We start from the raw sequence: 24,725 nt of genomic DNA, 5'->3' as shown, positions 1-24,725 counted from the left end.
TTCTGTTTGGGATTAGAAAGTATTGTTTATTGATGTGATGGGCAATGTTCATTCTCTGTTCAGTGTTCTCTTGGTACTGCAGTTGTAGGAACAGCTGGTGAGTCTTGCTGATAGTTAATAACCTGTTAAATTTCTTCTCACTAACTTGAGCCTGAGCATACAAGAGTGAAAGAGTTCAGGTAACAAAATATAACTCTCCTGTTTTCTGAGATTCTGCATAAGGAAAATCTGGAGAAGTGGCATATAACTGAATATAACTGTTTTCCTCTCATTCTTCTGTGAGCTGGTCCTATTTTGTCAGCAAGTAATAGTCTGCTCTGTTTCCACTGCTTTGAGCTTGGCAAAAAGGCACGAGGCAGGTCTGGGAACTTCTGGAGGAAAAAAAAAAAATTAGGTTACACAGCGCTGTTTTGGTGGATCTGAGTTGGTGCAACAGAAACTCATGCCCTTGATGTTTCCCTTTGCTTGTTTGATGTCCCCCAGCCTTATCTTCACCCAGCACAGGTGGCATCACCCAGACAGCGAGTAGCTGGAAGCTGTTGCCACTGTTTCTATTGCTGTGCCAGTGGGAAGGCCTGTGTGAAGTTGTGGTAGTTCCTGCTGAGGGTTAGGAAAAGCTGTGCCCCATCAGTTGTCTTTTGCCTCCCTACTGCAGCAAAAGCATGAGCCTCACCTTGGAGTGTATTCCCCAGCCATTCTCCTTCCTGCCCTAAGAAACACAGAACTGGCTTCTCTTTCGGGTGGGAAAACTTGAGTTGTACTTATGTTCCCAAAAGGCTTTGTGCCAGCTCGACTCCTAGTAAGTCTGCTTTTCTGTAGTGAGTAAATGCACAAATATCTAGCAAGAGGAAGAGCACCATATGTTTTGAAATTATTAGTGAAACCCAGTATCAAAATGTGTGTAAAGTGAGGCTTGTCATTCCTGTGAACACACGTTGTCTAATTCATTTATTTTTTCTTTTTAATCCAATTCCATAAAACCATTTTCATGTTTATAGGGGTTGTGCAAAGTAAAACTTCACTGAATAAACCAAAAGTCTTTTTTTGTTCACCCGTGTTCTTTCAAATCACTGGAAAGCAAGTCTTTGCTGTTCTGATTTGGTACTGTTGGCTTTTATACAAAATGAGGAATTGCTGAATTGCAGCCGCACATGAGGCACAGCACCACTGAATCAAGCCTAGAAGTATTTAAGGCTCCAAAATAACCATGTGCTTGGATGTTGTGAGCAAAACACATTGGCATTTATATACCTACCCTTCCTGGTACAATTTTTAAATAAAACCTGGTTAGCAAGGCAGTCTAGGGAAATTTGTCTTGCTGTAAGCAGTTCTTGGTGCTGCAGTTCCTCTTAATAAATCACTTTAGGTGGTAATTTAATGAATGCTGGATTTCAAAACAAGTCTGTCAAAGACACAATAAAACACCAACTTTTCAGCCACCCACTGAGTAGACTTGCAAGCAGCTGGGTCATAGTAATGACATGCTGACATATGCACTGACGTGGCAGGTACAGTCAGGAATGTATCGGGGGAAAAAGGAATTTCTGGTTTTGTTTATGCAGTTGCTTTTTTCAGTTGTTAAAATAATATAATTTGTTGCATTTATGAATAAAATGTTTAGTCCTGCTCAGTACATGGCATCTGAAGGTGTACAGAGGTGTAGATGCACTTTTTTCCCAGAAGCTGCACATCTACTTGTTTTGCTGTCCACTCAACCCCCTTTTGTTGCTGTAGATGCTCTGCAGCTGTGAACTTCCATAACTGAACTGTCTGAATATTGAAAGATAAATACAGCTACATCTCTCTTTTCCTGCTTATCAGGGAATACTTATTTCATACTACGTATACAAGTAAGCCATCTGAAAATTCATCTGTGCTGAAAAAAGTAGCAAATGATGCTACATAATGATGATGCTCTTCTCCCTCACAGAAAATTATTCTCCCTCACAGAATCTTTTCTAAAATTACAGGAAGGATGTTTCTCTTTAGGATAAGAGAGGAGCTTCCCCAGTTGAAATGCTAACAAGAGTTCAGGCTTGCTAATTTTGCCGAGTACTGTTGCTCTGGGTTTGAAGCAAAAGACTAGACCATAGTCTTTATTTACTGTTGCTCTGCTTCACTGGACTGAGAACGCTTTATAAGTAATTGTTTCAGTTGGTGTTATTGGAAAAGTGGTTGGCATAAAGAATATTATTTTCTTGTTAACGTTGAAAAGTAAGTTATCAGTATGTGGATTTTTAAGGTAACGCTGTTGCAGATTTAAAAGAAACATAAGAAAAAGAAAAGGGAGATGTAATAAGACAAAAAGTTGTTTGAAAAATAAGTAAAAGTATACTTGCCAGTTTTATCTAAAGAATGAATTATTATTCTGATTGTGGTTGTTTATTGTTGGCAGTGATTATATGGATTTTTATTTTAACATCAGTGGGTACCTTTTCTCTCCCAGAGCCCTTTTAGAAATGAACTGCCTTCTCTGGCATCTCAGTTGAAACTCTTCAGGGATAGTGGCAGAAATTTGAAGATGCGTCTCTAGGTTATGAGAAGGCTAGAGTACTCTGAATTACTGATGCAACTATTTCTGAATTCCCTTGCAACTTCTGATTTTTATCTGAAAACTCAGGATTTCAGGCAACCTCAAGCTAAACCCTCCTTACAAATTCATTGTGCAGTAAGAAGGTAATTTAAAATGTAATCTTTGTTCAGAGAATGCTTGGAAGTGAGGGGCAACCAGTATTGCCAACCTAACTGGTATGAACCCAGCAGGCAAGGTTGCTAGAAGTCAGTGTGAAATGCAGCTTGATCTTAACTTGTACCTGGAGATTGAGGAGCAGGGAGGGAAGTCTCCAGCCTGCCGCTTGGCTGGCCTCAAAGCGCACTGAGGTACTTCTTGTGATTATTGCTACTGGTGTATGAAGCTGCGGTTAGTGGAGAAAGTTGGATGGTTTAATGAATGCCACTTATGCATCTTCCCCCTTGCCAGGCCCCACAGGGCACTGCCAGTAGATGCACTTGGAAGTATTTGAGCTTTCTCCTTCCCCCCCTACCCCCCTTAATTTTTGGGTTGGTGGCTTGGGTTTTGGTTGTTTTTTTTTTTTTAATATTCAAATGATTCTTAGTATGTGGAGCATTGCTACCTTTGCTTTCTCCATGGTGTGTGAAGATGCAGGGAGCTTCCTGTCACAACTCTGTTGGTCTTGGAGAGGAGGAAACCTTACTTTTATATAGTTTCTCCTCTTTCACTTGAAGTCAAACACTGAAGTGCAGCCATCTAAGCAGCAGGGCAAGAGGAAAGGTTGGTGTGGTATTGATAACACAGGTCTACTAGTAACAAACCCCATCGAGTGCTTGCTAGATTTGGATGCTACACTTATTTTCTCATCTCTGTAGCATTGGAATTTATTTTTGTTTTTAATATTTGTAATGCTAAAGATGGCACTTGGAGTTTGTTGTTTATGTAACTTCACTGCTTTTGTTTTATCCAACTTGTAAAGATATTGAAGAAAGAGTTTGCTTTTGTTAGTGCATCTTCCCAAACTTTCATGACTGTGTTCTCCTTAACTCCTGTGCATCTTTGTGATCTCAAGAAAGTGCTCTCGTGAACACCTAGCAAAAATCAGTGACACTTAATTAACGAAAAATGAAATCATAAAATTAAGTCTCTGCAAGCAACTAAGTGGGGACAGTTGCAAAATTGTTTTAATGCCTGAAACACATTGAATTTTTAAATTTTATTTTTTTAATTTGAACAGTGAACTTAATAGTGGGATAAGAAAAATAAATGGTAGTAAGATATAGGCTATAAAAATAGCATTTTTTAAAATAGTGGAGTCTAAAAGTAGAAATTGCACTTGGATTAATTGGATTCACTTTAGTGAATTGTAAGGCTAAGTACAGCAGTATCTCTTCCAAGTAATGTTTCAACAAGTGAACATATTTGTGGAATCCAGTTATTGTGTATCAGTCTTCAGTTTACTTGTGTACTTTTTTCTGATATGGCTTCCAAAGTAAGGGTTTCTTTTCATGTAGTTAAACATGTCTCAGTTTGGAAGTCCACCCCTAGTTAATGCTTTTGTATTTCAATTATAAATTTCCAGTAGAGAGGAAGTGAATATATTTTCAGTGTTTTTTCCTAAGAATTTTGTCCTTTCTCCGAGGTCAGTCATTCTCCCTATATGAAGCAGTGTGTGGTAGGTATGTGCAGAAATTGAGAACTGCCTTGTGCAGTAATGTAGGTTCAGGTTATTTCCACTAACAAAACATATATTTGGCTCTCTTGTCTTTATGGTAGTCTTACCAACCATGTAATATAATAAAAGCTTTATTGTTTTTAAGTTTGGAGGTAGTCTGAATTTGACTTAACATCCGATTATTTGTTCATTTGAATTGTCTTAGTAATTTAAGACTTTTGCAATGACACCTTTCTGGAAGGGGAATGGTGTGACAGTATTTCCGGCACTAGGCTAGCAGCTCCCTTAGGCAGTAAGGCCGTGGATGGGGAACCCAACACAACTGCAAAAAGGGAGTAAATTGCACCTTTTATTTCCAAGGAGGAAGCTGCCGTGGCAGAATTTTATGGAAATTCTCCTCATGATTAAGTAATTGGCCAGAGTAGCCGGTGTTCAAGAAGGTGGCAAGTTTTAGTTTAGTTCCAAAACTTGTCACAGCACTGCAAGGCAAACACCATCGTTCTGTTCAGAAATGGTGCTGAAACTGGGGGACACTTCTGTTGCTGCTTGAAAATAATACTGAGCTGTAACCACAGCACAGTCATGAGAGCCCAGGTTCTGGAGATAGGTTTGGAAAAGTGATTGTTTTCCTTAGACTGAGTTCTTTATTAAGCCACGCCTTCCCTTTCAGGTGTAGTACAATATGACAGCTGGTGAGGGGTCAGTAGCTCTGACCGAGGAAGAGGTGACTGGTCCAGAGAGATGGTCCCAAAAGGAACTGCCTTCCCGAGGCCCGGTGTCTTCCCTCAGCTGCTGGCAGGAGGGCCCTTGCAGAGACTGTCAGCTCTTTAGTGATTGTCAGCTCGTGATTTCAGCTCAGCTCTGCAGGGCAGCCTCCAGGCCAGACCAGGGAGAGAGAGACGAGAGGCTCGAGTAGCTGATTCCGCACTCCGGCGAAGGGGAGCTAGGGCGAGCGTTCTCTCCTCGCAGGGGCATGGGGCTCGCTTTATAGGGATACAGGGGGTGGGTGCCAGAGGTAAAGGCCAGTGGGTTACAAAGGATCTGCACAGGGTCTCCCAGAGGATTCTGGGTCTGTCTTTTCTCGCCGTGACTAAAGAAGTGGTTGCCTTTCCAGGGAGTCCTGCTGGGCGATTATGCAATCTCTTATCTCAGCAGACATCCCTCCAGGGCGGTGGCTGGGCATACCCTACAGTAAAACACTGCTTTTTAATTGTTTTTGGTAAGAGTAAGGCAAGACCAGTTTTATCAGAAGAGTCTGTTATGGCTGCATTTCAATGATGGTGTATGACTGCCAGTTGGAATACACTATTCCCCTTGCCCCAAACATAGTGCAACACAAATGCTGTACTGTGTGATGGAAATTCCTCTGCTGTTCACACCAGGTGGGTCTGAATTTGAAATTAGCACGTCAGTCAGTTCACTGCTTTGCCGTAATACAAACTTCTCTTATTAGTCCCTCTCCTTATTTTGCGTATGTCAAACTAAAGCCCTTCCTGAAGTGGCAGCTTCAGGATTAAATAAGTGGGCAGTTTTTGGCTCAATTAGGGCAATTAGTGTTCAGTCATATTGTATGTTTAAACCCAAGGGTTGACATGTCAACATTTTGCTCTAGCTTAAAGGAGGGCTATTTTTGTTCAGCAAAGTGAGTGTTTGTATATTGGCCATTACAATAGAAAGCTTAGTAAGCTAACTGAGCATAAGCTAACTGATGCTGTTCTTCAGGCTGACTTTTACTAAGAGATAACAAAATCTGGAACTGTGGAAGAAGGGAGAAGAGGACAAAAAGCATATGTGTGGACTTGATATGAGGTTATTACACTGTCATGCCTCAAACGAGCAGTGTTATGCCTTTTTTTCTTTCTAGCAATGCCATGTGGGTAGCATTGTTGTGTGTGCCTGCTTCTGATAGGAGTAAAGATTTGAATGTGAAAGAACAGCAAAGATGTTGCACTGTAAAGTCTATTGGAAGCCTGACACTTTGCAAACTCAGCCGCAACAGAAAACTTGAGTCTGTAAATACTTCTCTCCTACCTTATTTATATTGATGTGATGTACAAGTGATACTGGTGTGACTGACTGTAAATCTGTCCAGATATAAGAAGCACTATAAACAATTCAGCATTTTAAATGTGCAGCATGGCAGTGCTCCATAATGGACGTGTACCAGCCTGTTTGCGATGTGGATAGTGGGAAGTGAGTGACCAAAGATGAGAGGTAGACTTAGATCTTACCTTTGAGGAAATGCCTGCTAGTTTGGCTCAGTAATATTCTGCACTTGACAGTGCTCCATGAGAAGAAATAGGACTTTAGCATTTTCTAAGTGAACGTGTTTGCAATGGGGGAAGAAGATACCTCCTTCCAGCCAGATGTCTTAAATTAGTCTCTTAATTTTAACTAAGACTATGGTGTCTGTCTTTCAGTGTTTCTGTAAATAGGATTTAACAAGTCACTTTCATTTGTGGATTTTTTGATGTACACTTCTATGTGCATTTTGTACGAATTTATCCAATACTGGATGTACTATTTATCCTCTCTTACGTACTTCATAGAACTGTTAACCAGTTCAGTTTGTGTCCTGAGTAGTTAGATTACTCATCAAAGCCCTTTCATAAGCACACATCACAACATACATTAGAGCAGTGGAGATGTAATCCAGATATGTTGGGGAAGGGGAGTTTTTTTCCTCCCTCCCCCTCTTTGACCGAGGGCAGTTATGCCCAAGAATGTATGCAGAAAACCTTGAAGCTGAACACTACACTGGAGTTAGTTATTGTACTTCTTAGCTTCTTTTACCATCTGCTTCCCCAGTACTCTTTCCTCTGTTAGTTTGATCTTCTGTAATTTTATTTCAATATTGTGTTTGGGATTTTCTAGAATATTGTTTAGTGGACAAAAGCGCTGAGACTATCCTTTTGAGACTAAGGAGTGGCACAGGTAAAGGCTGTAGCCTCAGTGTGATTGTTAAATGAGTTAATTTTTTTTCATGGTTGGCTTGAAAATTGGAAAGGTTACGTTTTGATGTTTTTCCAGCAGCTTAGTTATTTTGCTTTAATCTTCCTATCTTTACTACTATTTTTGTACTTGCCTAAATACTGGGAAAAAATATTCTAAAGGCTCAGAGTCCACTACTTGGAGCAGTCTTGTTTGTATTTGCAGCTAACTTTGAGGATGATGTGGGGCAGTTGTTCCACCGCAGAAACACCCCAAATTTCAAGGCAGTGTGTCTGTGCCATAAACCTACAGTTGTCTTCAAGATAAATGCAGGATTGTGTGTTTCATTTCTAGGTTCAAGATTTTTAAGTCCTTTCTCTCAAAATAGAGGACTATGAAGGTATAGTGTTAAAAATGTGCATATTTATTTTTCTGGCTAGCGACCCTTATTGACATCAGTTAACTTACTCTTGCCTCCTTTTTAATTTACAGTTCTCCCTTTAGAGATAGACTAGTCATTGTTTCTGCACAGTAGTATTTCTTCCCTTGCAGCACTAATTTGATTCCAAGATTTCCTTTAGTCTCCATCTAACTTTGTTCCAAACTTCTTCTGCCTTCAGCATGGCACAGGGTGTTCAAAATTTGTGATAACTCTGGCAATGACTTTTCTATTTTTTTTTTTCTCCTGCAGCATTGCACCAGAATACCACTAGAGAGTACAGCATTCCCTTGCTTGCTGCCAGCCTGTGTAAATGTTATGTGTTTACAGCCTGTCTTTGGGGCTCAGCAGCCCCCACTGAAGTACCATACAAAGGTGCTGCTTATGACTTCAGTTGAATTTTAGTCAGTGACATGAGTTTGACTTAGGTAATACTAAAGGTGTGTGCCAGTTGATTTCCGTAGCTGCTAGGGATTTTTAAGTCTTGTTATTAAAACTCTTTAACTTTTTAATGCTTGATGCATTTGCTGTCCATATTTTCTGGTTGGAGGAGGACAAAGTTCCCTGAGGTAGGAGTGTGCTGGGCTGATACAGAGGCTATGGATACACTGGCACATGCTGCTGGAGATTACTTTTATGTGGAATAGCAGCACTCATAGGTGCAGTTTGGCTTCCATTGCCAAGTTATGTAAAAGCCTGCTCACACAAGTAAAGGACTTGATCCTTAATGAAGGGAAAATTAAGTCCAAATAAAATGTCCTGGTATAAGCTGTGCCAGAAAAGGAACTTCCTCCCATCTATCGGAATCTGACACAGATCTTTTCATTCATCCTTTTACTTGGCTTTAGGCACACCTCCCAGTGGTTGTCAGGCAACCATAATAATGTTGCTGAACATGCAGGCTGGCTAATTGGATTGTCCCCTTCTTGGGTTTTTTGTTTAAATGGTTTTGGTCATTTTTAATAAGGCAAACACATGCAAGTTGCTTTTCTGGCTGATGTGATAAATCAAGGGGCTTTTAAGAGTTCTGTGACATGTCAAGGACAAAATTTTGCTTCTGTCACTACAGAAGCCTTGCTAAATTCTGTTTTAATTCAACCCATTTCCCAGTTGTATTCAAACCAGTCTATTCTAATGAGAATTTTTGTTTGGAAGGCAAACATGAATGGACCTGAGCACAGGTCAGCAGCACCACAAATAACTAGTGTTCAAATAGTCTGAGAGTTTCCCTGTACCTTGTAACCTGTGTCACAACGGTAGTTTTACTACCAAAAAAAATGTGTTCAGGAAAATAGCAATGCTTTAGTACATGGTGAGATGCCACAGAAGTGAAATATATCATAAGGATGGCAAGGGGTTTGTTCTTTGTTGCACTCACTGCAAAATACATTTGATGTGTTATTCAGGAGGGTCTGTTTCTCTTTGTCAGCTTAACACAAGTGAACTCTTACAAGTGGTGTTGAACTTGAATGCCTGGTAGTTTCCCTGGTTGTTATGAGCATATAAACTAAAAATGCATGTGATTTGTATTTACATAACCAAACTTGCTTTGTATTAATTATTGTGAGGCAACTTGGTGTGGATTACTTATTTGTTTCCTTTACTTTTTCTTACCTCATTTTAGATTCACCAAATTGAAGAGCCTTAACCTTTCGAATAATAACTTAGGAGACTTCCCACTGGCAGTCTGTGGTATCCCAACCCTGACTGAACTCAACGTGTCCTGCAATGCCCTCAGAAGCATTCCAGCAGTTGTAGGCGAAATGCACAAGCAAGTACTTTCTTATAACTTTCACATACACAGCCTGAGAACAGTAAAGGCAACAAGCAGTTTCATGCCTCTACATACTCCTGCTATGAGAAACAGTTTAAACGTACTGGCTTTTGTCAGAGTAGACTGGCTTGTAGATCCATCTGGAAGCAATTGTGGATGGAGGGAAAGCACGCTTTGTGCCTCAGAGCTCTTCCAGTCTCCAGCATTTGGCACAAGGGTCACCTTCATGCTGAAGAAAATCTTTAAGCCTTCTTGCTTATGTTCTTCAGCTGTCATACAAATTGTAGTTCTGGAGATGTTTGAAGATAGAACTGTCTAACAGCCTACGTGTCATAGTTGCCAAAGCTTGTAATTATTTGGTGGATATCTTCTGTAGCAGATGTTACAGCGTTATTCATTAACATTTTTCTTTCTGCTGCCCTTTTGTATATTTTATGTCACTGTAACTGCAGCAGATTTGTGTGTTTATAGGAAGGAAATGTGATTTAACAGGTCACTCACTTTCTTCACTCTCCTTTCCCCTCTTCTAATAGCTTGCAGACATTTTTGCTGGATGGCAACTTTCTCCAGTCCCTTCCTGATGAATTGGAGCATATGCATCAACTCAGCTATGTGAGTCTGTCCTTCAATGAGTTCACTGACATTCCTGGAGTGCTGGAGAAGCTGACTGCCATGGATAAGCTCTGTATGTCCGGAAACTGCATGGATACCCTGAACCTACAGGTGTTAAAAAGGATGCCACATATTAAGCATGTGGATCTAAGGTAGGTATTTGGAAAAGGGGAAGAATAAGTGAGCCTAAATTATCTGTGTTGAAATGGCTTCTCCTTGGCTGTCAGAATTGCCTCTGGGTGTAAATCTCTTGTGTTTGTCCACTGAACCATGTTTCTGGTGGTGTTGTGTAACTCCCAGCACTTGCCATGACTTAGCACTCTTCTTTGAGGAAGTGGAAGCATTTAGGGCGATCAATAGGTAGAAAAATGTGTTTTAGGGGGAATGAATGTTTACACCTAAGGATCAAACAAAACAGAGCCTGGGATGCTTGTGATTCCTGGAGTTCTTGTTGCTGCAGTGTTAGTGCAATAGACATGATAGTCCCTCATCCAAAAAGCTTCTATCTGAAATGTTACAGACTTGTGAGGTGAAGAAAAGGGCATTGAAAGTGAAAGGGCAAAAATAGATACCTTAATATTTCTTGCTATGTTAAAAGGCCTTGTGCACCATGAGTAACATGATTTTATTGCTACCCTCAGAAGAGTCCAAACAGATCTTTATTACAAATGGCTCTGGTATGAGGTGGTTCTCTATTCTTACGGTCTTTTGTGAAGACAAATTCTGCAATCAGCTGGTCAAGACTCAATTCACAGCCTGGACCATGAGGTCCATATAACAGTGAATTTTGGAACCACATAGTTAAACTAAAGTAAGATAAAACTTACTTTATTGTACTGCTGTGTAGTTGTCAGACTTTGCCGTCTAAGAAGGGCCAGCATAAGTTTAGCTAAAATAGGTAGATAAATTCTGAAGTGTTTCTGGCAGGGTTAAAATATGTCTGTGTGTTTATACGTATGTTAAAAGCAAATAAATGGGCCTCAGAGAAGGGTTCTTGTGGCTGACCTGGCCATGAATTCCAGCAGTGCAGTTCCAGCTCTCTCATTGTCTGTTGCATCCTTTCTGCACCTGGCAATGAACAGTGGTTCTTCATGGCACTACCTGAAATAGTAAATATTGTATTTGCTGTACAATGAAGTGCTTTGCATCAGTGAAATCAAAAAGAAGCACTGCTTGCAAATTGAAAATAGAAGAGGTAAGGTGGTGTTGGGACATATTACCATTATTCTTTTAACTGGAAGATGTAGCTACTCTAAAAACACGACTGTTACACAGAGGGCAATGCTTTGAAAGCAGGAGCAACAGCAGAACTGCAGATATTTGTCCTTATCTGCTCTAAGGAGGGCTCAGCTGGCTTAGTGGGCCAGCAGAAGTTACTATACTGATTTTAGTGTTCTGTTCAGAGCTGGGAATTTGCAACTGATCTCTTTGGAGTGCTCTGCAGTCTTATAAGTTGCTGGGTTATAGATAATCTCATTCAGTTATAACTTCTAGGGAAGTTGCTGAGTATTGACAGCATCAATGCACTGCAGTGAAGATGTATAAAACCCGTCCTCTTTATCTGTCAGACGCAGTTGTCTTGGATTTTTGCTTTGTTTTCTTTCAACACGCATTTTCAGGTCTCTGAATTTGCTTGCTGTGAAACATGGAGAGGCGAGAAGCAAATATATGAGAATTCATAAATCTCAATATGGCCTTTCAGTAAGGCAAGGGTCTCCAATACATGCTGGTTACTTGTATGTGCTGGATTTTTCCAGAAGATGATAGGCCAGCAGGAACTGTAGAGGTTTTGTTCTTTTCCAAACTACTGGGCACAAATAACAGCCAGATCATCTTTTATTTTTATAGGCACAGTAACAGTAATACTTAGCTTCTTGCAGAGCTTTTCATCAGTAGTTTTCAAAGTAGTTTAAAAAGGAGCTTGGTGTCATCATTCTTTTGTCATGATGGATAAAGCTACAGAGCATAGCCATCCTGCTTTTCAAAGGATGAAAACCGTAACATAACAAAGGGGAAAATATTAAAAATCAACCTTGATCAGAACCCGAAAGCATGCTAGTTTAATCCAGTGCAGCTGATTGATTGTAGAGTGGGCAGTGGTTTGTCAGCAGGAGCCTGCCACGTAACTACACCTAATCTTTTTTTTTTGTCTGCAAGATTGAATTCAATCAGGAGATTGGAGGCTGATGAAATAGATTTTCTGCATCATGTGACCCAACTGGATCTGCGAGACAACAAACTTGGGGAGCTGGATGCAACAGTTTTTAACAACGTTGAAGTGTTACACTGTGAACGGAATCAACTGGTGACCCTCAAAATCAGTGGGTATTTTCTCAAAGCGCTGTACGCTTCCTGCAATGGTAAGTGCATTTTCAGGGCCGCTGTGGTATTGTCCTCGTACCTGGTCCTCTGTGGGGTGCTTCTAGAGTGCGGTGCACGTGATCGGGAGGCTCTTGACGTGGTCCTAGATAAAAGGGTTTCACATGTGCTGTGTCATGCTACTGGCAGTTCTGAGCTTTAGAAGCGAGTTTCAAATAACACAGTTTGGAGGTCTAAGAACCTGAGAACACCTTAGAAATTCTTCTCTGTGTCAGTAAGGGAGGGTTCTTGAATTTGTCCGTTGTTTGAGTTGCATTGATGTGTTGCTCTGCTAAAACCAATGAGGAATTTACTGCTTTTCCCTGCACTGAGAAAGTTTGAACAAGTGGCCATTTGGGAGACAAACCAAAACAATATATATTTTTGCTCCTCGCTCTAGCTGCTTACCCTGTCCAGAAAGCTATGAAATTCATAATGGTAACTTCATTACTCATATCTGATAATAGAAATAATGCAGCCTTCTTTAGGTGAATAACTGTGTTGCATGAACAGGATCTGTTTGATCTGTCTCTGGAAACTGGCATTACTTAAAATACTCAGTTTGCACCGCCATTTTTATCATTTGGAGTAGTTCAGTATGGAATAAAGAAAATGCAAAGTTGGAGAACTGTGAATTTGATGAGCAGTCTGAACTGCCTTTAAAAGGCTGTCATCTTAGCAATATCTAAGCCTGCACCTTCATTAAGTATTCATGCCAGGATCTTTGTAGCTGAGAAAAGTTAACATAATCTGTGCATGTGCTGTTCAATGTGGGCTGAGAATCCAAGTCAGCCCATGTCTTGCAACCAACTGCCTATTTGGTCTTGCTGTTCCCCCTGGCTGTCCCCTCGTTGCAGCCTCTGCCACCTTGTTTTCATCTTATCTTCCAAAGAAACTGCTTGTTACAGTTGCACTTCATATGATTTTCTGTAGGCTTAAATAAATGTCTGTTTGGTTTTTGGGGTTTTTTTAAGCTTAATACTAAGCACTAGCTCCCTAAAACCTTAGGATATTAACCCTATTTTGATTGCTTCAATAATAACATTACTAGCTGTAGTTGTGTTATGAAAGATCTGTAAGGCTGCCTGCAACTGGGAACTCCACAGGCATGCCAAGGCTCATACAATGTGTTGACAAATACTCTGGATCTTGCCATGACCTAAAGGACTGGTATTCTGTAACTTGCTGTTCCAGAGTGGGGAGGTTCCCTTCCCATACTTAGATCTCAAGTGACTAGTGAGAAAAAAGTAGAGCAGTCTTGTGACTGACTCTTCTGGGCAGAGGGCGGTGGAGGTGAAATTGCAGCTCTTGTGACAAAAATGGAAAAAATGAGAATTTGCCATGAAACTTTTAAAATCCTCCAGTTTCTTGTCCCTGATCAGTTATGCAGTGTCTGTCATAGCAAGTACAATGGAGCATAGCAAATGTACTAAGATGTAATAAAGAAACAGAACTCACAAAGGGTTCACAAAGGTCCAGATCTTCAGAAATTTTTTAGGTTATTGACATACTCTGAAATCTCTGGGTGTTAGCTCTTAAAATAGTTCTTACAGAACAGTCATTTAAGTGCAAATCTTTATCACCCTTTTCTTGTTATATATATTTTTTTTTTCCCCTAGAACTTGTTCACCTTGATGTGTATCCAGTTCCTAATTGCCTGGCTTATATGGATATTTCTAGGTAAGAATATGTTTTTTCTTGGACCTGTGAAATATAAATCAAAGAGACTTATAGAACAATGACATTCACTGGCATCTTGCTGGGTGGGAGTGGGGGTAGGAATTGGACCTTGGGGTAAGAAAAGACTAATTCTCAGAGTTAGCGGATGCTTTTTTTTCTGTTGGTCAATTCTTTCCTGTTTCCCTTTTATAAATTTACATTTTTTTGTTTTAATTACTGCCCAAAGCAAAATTTGTATTCCTTTATAGTTAGAGTTTCCATGATTTAAAGATTTCCTGTCTTACGGAGTTAGAACATGGTGATTCAAATGCACACCAATCTGAGACTTGTACAGAAGTTACTTTCTGGATGTGTCTGCATCGTAAGCCCAGCGTAGGTGATGGTTTGATAGTTTACTCATCACTTTGGCAGCTCCTGCAGCTCCTCGTAGTTCTCTGCAGCCCTGGCTGTTGCAGGGATGTCTGCAGTTTCCATTTGAATGCATACGTAAATTTCACCTTAATGAGGAAGGTGGAATAAGGGAAGAAATGGAAAAGGAGGTGTTTTAATTTGTTTTACAGTTCCAGGAATGAATCAGGAAAACATTTGTACATGTGCTTAATGGCTGTCTTATTTAAGAAATTACTCATCTGCATTTGAAGTGATAATCTCATTCATTAAAAAACATGCTTAAAGCACTCATGCTGTTGAGGGTGATCATAACAATTAGTGAGCTAACCTGGGCTAGCGGCCATCAGCTTGAAAGTTTCATCAGCCCTGAGCTACTCACACTGTGCACCTAACTGTAACACACTGGTGTAACTAAATAAGTGATTTATTGAAAAGTGATCTTTGTAAAGCTCTCTTCTCCATTTATTTGTTAATGAAATTGGTGCAGAGTGCATGCTTTTGATCGCACAACCCTTTTTGTGCTTCGTTTCAGTGATGGCATTGGAACTAAGTGGGTAGGATGTCCTTAGCTTTTTGGGTCACTTGGAATTTGGGAAGTCAGTTTGAGATCAGAAAGGAAGCTATCTGAGAAGAGGGGTTGGGTTGCTATTGCATATTTTGATTGAGGACTGTTGGAGGAATAAACTAAAGGATATGAGTACATGACTGATTTATATTCATGCTTTGTAGGCATCCTATTCCTGAACTTCAGGTCTGCGCGTGCCTGACTATCATCTGATGCCCAGTTTTGCATTTGTGTATTCTGACTGAAGTAGTCATTATGTGAATGCATATGCACACAATTTCCTCCATGTATCCTGTGCTGCTAATTTTTGTCTTTAAGGCAGGACGCAGGAGTGCCCCACAGTGCCTATTTGCATGTTTTCGGTGCAGTATTTGGAAAACCTTGCCTCCAAGACATTAGCTTCCAGACGGGTTAGTTGCTGTGAAGACAAATGTGAGAAAAGCAAAACAGTTGGCTTGAAAGATAAACACAAAAATTTTTGCTCTATTCAGTGAGGTAGCTAAAGAATGGACTGAATTTGAGGGATCGAAGAGATATTTCAACTGTGTAGGGAGTGATATCTTCCAAGGAGCATCTCAGAAATTTTCTTCTCCATGGAGAGATTTCAGCTTTGGTACTCTGATACTCTTAATATTCCCCTGAAAATTTAGAAGCATTTTTTTTCCACTTTCTTAGTGACTGCATATGTAGTGGGGATAGCACTGCTGTTAGCTTTCTTGCCCCCTCACTCACGATCTGACTGCACTGGTAGTGCCCTTGCCGAAGGAAGGATGATACAATCTCACAGGAAGCATGCTATGTAGCAGAATTGTTTCCTGCAGGTATCTGTATCTCTCTTGGGGCTGTATTCTTAATAGCCTTTACATCTCAATTATCATTTGGTTACACCTCTTTGTGTTCTTTATTCATAGAAATCACCTGGAAAACCTGCCTGAGTGGGTGTGTGACAGCAGGAAACTGGAAGTGTTGGATGTTGGCCACAATCAGATACGTGAGCTGCCTGCCCGGTAAGTCTTGCAGACCAGTTGCACAAGGTGGAACAGGATAAACAATTCTAAAATAATTGCTGACTCAGTGTTTCGTTTGTTCCAGTGACTGTCAGAGCTGTTTTATCTTTTGTTTGATTTTATTTTTACCTTGTGGGGTGTCATCATGCCTCAAGCTTCCACCCAGCCTTTCTTCTTCTACTTTCGTGCAGAGAAAGTAGTGCCTTTGAACTATGAAGCTGTTCATGTGGCTGTTCAGGAAAGCCCTTCATTTTTAATACTGAATATTAAATATTTACAGCCATAACTTTGCATGACAGTATAGAGATCCAGCACTTGTAACTTAGTTTCAGTGATGCTTGGAGACTCCAGTTCACAGCCCTGTTTGAGGGAAAAGGGTTTAAAGAAGGTAAAAACCTCATCAGGCAAGTAAACTGCAAGAAGAGCAATTGCCTTCTCTTCCAAGATGATCTCTTTTCCAGAAGTCTGAACTTAAAATTCATAAGTATAAATAATAGAAGAGAAGTGTAGAGGAAGAAAAATAAGACTTGAGTTTAAATAACAAATGGGTCTTGCTATTATTTGTTCTAAGAGACAGCTGTCTGTTCCAGTGAGTTATACTGGTTAGGTGGTGGTGTTGGGCATTTTCAAATTCCTGCCTTCACTGGAAGAGAGCTGTTGTTTTAGGTTGTTCTGTACACTTTGAAAGAGATGTTGTGAAAGATGATCATGTATCATGAGCTACTAAATCACAGAATAAGCTGAGTTGGAAGGGACCCACAAGGATCATCAAGTACAGATATTTTCCTTAAGGAGCTGTATAGCACAGAAGAGCATCAGAAACCAAGAATGATAGTTTTTTCTGGGTCAGATGAATGTGTAAGATGGTGTAAACTTGTCCATTTTAGTGTCAGAAATGGGAAGAGAATAGATTTCAGAAATATGGGCAGAAGAGGATGTGAGGAGATTTACCAAGCAAACTGACAGGATGTGCAGACTATTAATCCCTCTGTGTTTTCACACACACAAAAAAAAGTGAAGCTGTGCCTACTCAGAAGGTAGGGGTGCAAAAGTTCATTTTTCTTTCATTTGCACTTCATAATGGCCAGGACTATCAGGGCATACCGGATATCTCTGGAAGATTAACGATTAGCTGAAATTAGGTACAGTCAACATCCCACTTGTCTGTCCTGCCATCTTATCATTAACCCCAGGAAACAGCTTATCTTTGAAAGTTCTTTGTAGTATATGTCTAGATAGCTTAGCTCCTAATAAGTCAGCTCAGCTTTAAGATCCTGTTCCATTCAAAAGGCAAGTTTTGAATATCTATTAAACTTCAGGGGAAATTTGGGTCTGGACTCTTAAGGCTCCACATGCCTGAGTATCAAGTAAATGCAAGTAAAAGCAAGTAAAAGCTCAGTAAGTGTGTTCAGGTGCACTGCTGTGTGCTTTTTCTTCTACACAGAATAGAAAACCTGTGAAGTGAATCAGCAGGGCTCTCCTAGGAGGCTGCTTGTGACACTTAAACACAAATGTTCAAGCCTTGAGTGGCCAGCAGTTTCCTGGTAGGGTGAAGTTTGCATCTGATCTAAACAAACTACAGTTGATGCTGTGCGTTTGCCTCTTGAAACAGAAAAATAGTCCTCAAAGACAGAGTTGGAGTTGAAGCAGTTGAGATGGAGGTTTCTGTACTAGCATTTGTCTCGATTAAGGAAAAAGGGAAAATGTCCCCTGGACTGTAATGCAACTGTTTTAGCTTTAACTGTACTGAAAAATGACAAAAAGGATACTTGGTCTTAGCTATGCAGGACAAGTTCATAAAAATCATGTTGCTAAAGAAAAAGGAAATGCTTCAATTAGGAGTTGCTAAAATGACCTTGTTGCCATCAGGGAGTAGATGTTTGTATGTGTTTTTGTTCCTTTTTGTCTGTTTTTTTAAAAGATTTATTTGTATTCAACATTTTGTTCTCTTGAACAGTTGCTTACTAAAGGAATTGGTAGAATGCTTACACCAAACTGTGTTTTCTGAGAAGATGCTGCTGCTGAATGTTGTGTTTGTCCTTAGCCTCTATTGACTTCACCAAAACTTCCAGTGGGAATTGGGCAAGTGGGAAAGCTGCCCGTACGGAGGAGCAGTCCCAGCATCCTGGTTCCCCACCCAGCTTGAGAACTAGGCGTCCCAGGCTCATCAGGAGCTTGTTTAGTTAAATGCTGGTGGTTCAACCTCTTTTCAGGCAGCCCAGTTCCTTCAGTGCTTGTGTGACTTGAAAAATAAGAGAAAGCAAATTAAAAAAACAAAAAAACCCCGAAGATTTTCTCAGTTGTTCTGAATTATGGAAAGGGGAAATCTCTGAGGGTTTTGCCACAATTTGAGCTTTTTTTTATTTTAAAATGTCACTGCCCCCACCCATCCCAAAAAAACCTCGAAGTGAAATATATTTTTTTTTTGCAGTCAACTAGTTTTGCCTTCTACCCCGGTATTTGGTGCTGACAATACTAGCCAGTCTCAAAAAATAGAATATAAAGGCAAATCCGTAATAGAGATCTTCAAGTAAAAATAGAGTAAGCCAAAAATGGTTAAATAACAAATACATAATAGATAGGCTTATCACTTTGATAAGTCTTTTCACCCCATGTTGAGCCTTCTGGAATGATAGGGCTGGCTGTTGACTTGTATCCATGGTCGTTACTCAGACAATCCAGCCAAGTGAGATAACTGTTAACACTGGCATGCAGATATCGAGAGTGACGGTATCTGTCAAGGGGAAAATACTCAGCGTACTTGATTGATGATTTTGGCACAATAATCCCATGACCTGATGCATTGTAGGGAAGGGGCAGGGAGGCTCGTTATGCGTATTTGGGTCATTGTGACAGAGGGAAGAAGATTTTTGCTTTAATGCTGAGTAATTTGAGAGTATTTGATTGAAGCAGGTCAGCATGTTGCATGGGCTCGCCAGATTAAACAGTACAGTAGCAGGCATGTAAGGCAGACGTAAGACAGGTGGCAGATGAAGAATAATCTTTTTTTCTTAATTTGCTGAAAGTGGTTTCCTTTCAAAATTGAGAGTTGCTCCATTTTTGGTGTCTTTAGGTGCACGGCCCTCATTCCATTGTTTATCCTGCAAATGTTAGCTATACTGTTTGATCAGAACAGCTATTTTTCTCCCCTCCCCTTCTCCTGCAGCCCCACAAAAACTGGAGCAGGGGGGTGGGACTCCAGGTCACCTATTGCTTGTAAAAGCTCAAGAAAGTAAAGCCGATTAGATAAATTTCATTTGCCATAGAACTGGAAAGGAGGCTTTATGTAAGTCTGGTATTAACAGAAAAGAAAAATTCTGGGGGTGGGGAATTGCATTGGATTATGAGTCAGCACATGATGAGTAGAGCACTATAAAGCTTGTGGGGTGACTGGTGATTTTACCCCCACTTCTGAAGTGCTTGCATTAGCTAGGGGGATCCCACGTGCAGATTTCTGCAGCCTTTGTTAGCAATTACCTCCTTCGCTGTCGTGCTTCTATATTCATGTTTTATACAGTGCCATAAAATAACCCTTTGTCACTACTTTCCCTCCTGAATCATCTGTGAACCTCCTTCCCTGTCTCTGCAAACCTTTTGAAGAAGTTGGTGGAGAGTGGGAAGACATTCTTGGATCTGTGCGTAATTAGTACCATGTCTGCTAATCAGTTGGCTGAATCACTTTCTTGTAATGAACCATGATACCATATCTAAATTATCATAGAAACTCTTTGGTTGAAATTTTTCTCATTTTTGGTGTTTTTTTATTTCTCTTAAGGTTGTTTTACAATAGTAGCTTGCGTAAGCTGCTGGCGGGACACAACATGTTAGGAAGGCTCCCAGATCGGCTCGAGCGAATGCAGGTGGAGGTCCTGGATGTGCAGCACAACCAGCTCCTGGAACTGCCATCTAACCTGCTTTTGAAAGCAGACAGGTAAAACTATAAGGAAATTTAATCTTTTTGACTTGCATAGGATGAACCTTGCTTTATGTGTTACTTCCTGGTTTGAACCAGGTAATCTGAGGTTCCCCTAACTTGAAAGTTGCCAAGCCTTATGTGGTAAGAACAGATGTCTGCCCGACTCACCAAAACACATTCTTTTTATTCTGGTTTTGTTTCCTTATATGGTTGCTTCTTTTTTCCCACCAAGCTCCTGCTGAACACCTACTTCTTGAAATCTAGCTGTGGAGTTAAGCACATGCTATTTTCTACTACATACACTGAAATGGTTTAGTGGCAGTTTCTTTAAATACATATTTCTTAGGCTTGTTTGATGGAGTGTGAAAGCTTTTTTTTTCCCCCTTCAGTCAGAGGCTAGAACTTATTTATACCTGTCAAACAAAACAAAATCTGTGCATAAGGCTGTCAGAATAATTCAGTTATTCCCCTGTCCCTGCTTTTTGAATTTTTTTTTATGGTTTTCAAATATTTGTCACTAATTTAGCTGGTGTCACCAGTTAATCTGCTTTCTGGATTCTTATTTTTATGCTGCTATTTCTTTAGTATCAGAGTCTTCAAGGTTTTGATTTTTTCGGGATATGAGCATATCCTTCGAGTGACTGTGATTGAAATATAGGAGGTTGGTAGCATCATCTGGGGATGGTGGATGGGCTGGCCCCGCTTGATGTCAGCATTCCTTGCACCTCTTCACTTCCACATATAGTCACGGGATTTCTGAGTGCTCAACGCATGCATAATTTAACAGACAGTGAGATTGTGTGCTGTGGGGTTTTATTTCTGATCCTAGTTCTAACAAAAGGAATGCATAGCTCCTGGCTTTCTTGAGAGATGCAGAAGCAAAAGGGAGGGTGATCTGGCTGGCAGAGCTCTTTTCCCAATTAAGAGTATTGCAAAACCCCTCCTTTCATACTGTTGTTAATTCTGTCATGGGCCTCTGGTTAAATTTCCTGGAATTGACTAGGAAAATTAGGTTGGTGGTTGAGATGCTTTCTAAATAAACTCTTTAACTGTCCCAAGTTGAAATTCCTATCTGTTAACTTGGAAAGGAAAGAAACCTTTAAGTAAGTTTCAGAGAGCTCCTGGCATCTTTGAAAGCAAAGAGAGAAATAATTTTGCAAAACTTGTATTAAAAACAGGTTGTAGGTCTAGGATGTAGTGTAGTGCAATTTTGGCAGAGAGAGAACCTGATTTTTTTGTACTGCAACTCATCAGTTCATCTGTAGGCAGTTCTTCCCTTTTCCCTTATTTTTGTTTGGTTTGATGGGGTTTTCTTGTTGTTTTTTTTGTTTGTTTGTTTTGTTTGTTTGTTGGTTTGGGTTGCTTTGGGGGTTTTTTAAACTGTTTGGTTTTGTTTTTTGGGGGGTTTTTGTGATGCCAAAATGAACCAGTACATGCCAACACCAGGATTGGGGATAGATTCCCAGAAGTTTACTAGGAATATGCTAAGAAGAGGTAGACTGAAAGAATATTTTGAGTAACAGTGTTAAGTGGCTGATTCAGGCTTCGGGAATTTTTTCTCCTCTGCAGCTTTTGAGCAGTACAAGGCACATGTTTTTAAAGTCTTCTACAGGTCTTAACAAAGTCATGCACGATCACAGGAGATAAACAGAGCTTACCCATTCTGGCATCTCATCACCAATGCAGCCTCCCTTGCTTGTAATGATAGTAGAAGCAGTTGGCTTGGGTAATGTTTTCCCTGTTGATCCTTACCCTTTAAGTTGGTTTAAGATGGCATGGCTTGTCCATGCTGGTGCTCCTGTGGCTGCTGCAAAAATGAGAACTCTGAAGGAAAACAGCAGTACAGGTTAATATATTAGTGTACAATGTCAGAGTTTTAAGTTTGGAATTTCCTACATGAAATTTCTTTGCTTTTGTTTTCAATGCTTGCATCTGACAGCAGCCAAGTTATCGCTTTTACTTCTTTTGGGTTCCAGCACTAAGTGTCAACAGAAGTGGGTCTGGGAAGGTGTTCAGGAGATGGTTTTGTTTTAAAAAGGTGAAATGCTTCTCTTCTCCAAGCATTCCCTGGGAAGCACAATCTGTACTGCCAGACGTGCCAAGAGAACTGGTTCTCCTGAGTGGTGTGCCATGGTCTCTACCCAGCGTGTAATATTGGACAAATCACTTTACCTTACAGAACCTCTATCTCTGCATAAAATGACTTGCCTTTTACAGCCTTGAAAAGATTAGGGTTTGTTTTGGTTTGTTTTTTTTTGAAAGGTACTCGAGTCTGTGCAACTGACAGATGATATCTTGTCTGGATATGAAGTCTCATGCTGTGAATTATAAACGCTTTCTCTTTCTCAATCCTGAATATTTGACAAAGTGGGTGTGAAGTGCCTTGGGCAAACTTCAGCACAAGCACTGGTGGGCTTTGACATCTAGAACATCTGAGGAAGGAAAGGAAATCGGTGCACTGGTGCACAAAGAGAGAATATCACTTTCACCAAAAAAAAACTCCACACCCCAAACACTGAAAAACCTCAGTTCTCTTCATAAAAGAATCTGTGAACATTGATTTTCTGCCTTAATCCTTCAAAAAACAATGAAAAGGTGTCATTTTCTGCTGAAGAGTATAATTAGGGATATTTTGTTGGTCTGCTTTTTAATTAATTTTCTGTTTTAAACTGTTTGTCGATGAGAAATTGAGGATTAGCCTATGAAACATTTCTCTGAGACAGAACTTGGTTCTGTTTATTGCACAGAAAGTATGCACATCTTGATCATGTTAGCAAGGATTTCTCTTGTGGGGTGGGGATTTTCTTGGCAAGATGAGTGCTACAGAGGCAGCCAGATAATCTCTTCATTTCTCATTACCATATGCTGGAAAAACAGAGAATTCATGCAAGTGCTGCAGCTGATGGGGAAAACTCCCAAACTGAGTCCTGAACGTTTTTTGTGCACCTGCATTCCTGAAGCCTTTCATTTCTACCCTCTGCTGCATCTGTTGTTTTGCCTTTTCCACTGTCTGATTCTCATACAGACTTTTTACTGCCTTCCTTGAGCAGCTTGCAGCAAACTACCATTTAATGGCATGGAAACTTGTACCAAGTGCTCTCCAGATGAGACGAATGAGTATTCAAGAGCTTTAGCTGGGCACAGCAGAAAAGCAGTCACAGTAGTCAGGGCAGGGTTAAAAATGGGGAAGCACAGTGGCAAGATGGGCAAGGGTTTGTTTCTTGCCTAAGTGTCCTTTCCAGTTAGAATGAATGTTTTCAGTATCAACCTGTAAAACAGCCACCAGACTACTTAAAGCATTTGTGTGGTGAAGATCTGTAGCTGTGATGTGCACAGCTTAAACCATGGGCTTTGTTTTGCAGTGTCTGGTAGTGGCCAGCTGTGGTGGTTAAGCCAATGTCAGCTATTCAGAGCTTGTCTAGACTCTGTGTGCATGATTTTTGTTTTTAGCTTTGTTCAGCTGTTCTTACCTCATTTGATTTTCTGTTTGTTTTGAATTTATTTTATTTGTTTTGGGTTTGATTTTTTCTGGAGTTCTGGAAGGCGACCCAGTTAAATTTTCTCTTTGATATTTGCCATTTCTACCCACTGTGGCTGCTTCTGTGTGATGCAAAGATTTAGTCCTGTCCTGGATGCAGGGGAAGTGTGAGGGTGGAAACCAAGTCAAATGAATTCCAAATGCTATTTGAGTGTTTGATGCACACGCTTGTGTTGCAGAAATGCTTAGCTGCATTTGTCTCTTTTTTGCTAGGTTAAGGATTTGCAAGCAGGTACTTCAGAAACTAGGGAAATCCCAATTAATAAAATAGCTAAAGATAGGTTAGAAAGTAAAAGCTGATGAGACAGCAGCAGTTAAGTGGTTTTTTTTGGCAGTCCATCAACAGGAAGGGGATTCACTTGAATGTTTCCCTCTTTTAATTTATTTTATTTATTTATTTTTTAAGAAGAAATACTCTCTTCTGCACAGGCTGGCAAAACAGCTTTGATTTCCCCCCTCTTCCCCCTTTTTCCCCCCAGACATGCTTAGCTTACAGGATTCTTCCTCACACACCTGCTACCACAATCATAAATTATTTTAGTCTTAGGCAATCAGAAATTGAGGGCATATCTCTGCAGAAGGCACTGAAGAAGAAATTTTGTATTTTGATTGCTCTGTACTGATGGGGATCTTGATTTCTCTGCATATTCTCTTTTTGCAACTGCAGTGTTCCTTCCACCTCTTATCAGTATTTTCAAGCTAAACACGGTGGTTTCGATTTGCTGCTGCTTCACCAATGAATGCTGTTGTCTGTGTTCCTCCTTTTAGTGTCAAACATCCCTAAGTTTTTTGGAGAACTTATATTTTTTCAGTGGTGGCTGTGTCTTACCCAACGAGGCAAGTTTGTCAAGCTACCTCCGAGAGTGGTGAGGAATTCAGAGGAGCTGTGTTCTCACAATTGTCTGTATTCAGCTTTTGTGTGTGCTAGAGGTAGGCATTAGTAGGCAAAGTTCAAACCTTTTGCAGTTCTATATAGAAGATATTCTTCTGCTTTTAGCAGTTCAGATTGGGATCAAAATCTTCTGGATATGAATAGGGAATGGATATGACTGCATATTAGGTGTTTTTAGTTGAACTAAGACTCTGTCCTTGTTTCTAGCCTATTCTTTGGGACAGTCTTTTTTCTTATTTTGTCTTTTGGAGAAGTTAAATCCGGCAAGGGACTGTACTTAATTACCCTAAAAAACCAAAGGTGACTTATTCCAGCCAGAGATCACTGTTTGTATTATTACTCCAGAGCAAAATACTCACCTTGTCAAAGCTGAAGAATTCAAACATCTCCTTGCCAGCACCTTCATTTCTTTCTTCATCTGCAACGCTCTTTCAGT

The 24,725-nt window shown here is 40.2% G+C and overlaps 1 protein-coding gene across 1 annotated transcript in view; it reads left to right on the top strand.

Annotated features, from left to right (window-relative positions):
* PHLPP1 (PH domain and leucine rich repeat protein phosphatase 1) overlaps nt 1-24,725 on the top strand; it is a 141,300-nt gene that overhangs the window by 96,251 nt on the left and 20,324 nt on the right. Inside the window, exons 5-10 of the mRNA XM_082278120.1 lie at nt 9,182-9,332; nt 9,872-10,095; nt 12,101-12,303; nt 13,921-13,981; nt 15,848-15,943; nt 19,719-19,874. Coding sequence (XP_082134246.1) covers nt 9,182-9,332; nt 9,872-10,095; nt 12,101-12,303; nt 13,921-13,981; nt 15,848-15,943; nt 19,719-19,874 — 891 coding nt within the window. The remainder of the gene's footprint in view (nt 1-9,181; nt 9,333-9,871; nt 10,096-12,100; nt 12,304-13,920; nt 13,982-15,847; nt 15,944-19,718; nt 19,875-24,725) is intronic.

Source organism: Coloeus monedula (assembly GCF_965178545.1).
Source record: "Coloeus monedula genome assembly, chromosome: 1".
NCBI lineage: Eukaryota > Metazoa > Chordata > Aves > Passeriformes > Corvidae > Coloeus > Coloeus monedula.
This window is presented reverse-complemented; position numbering and strand designations above follow the sequence as displayed.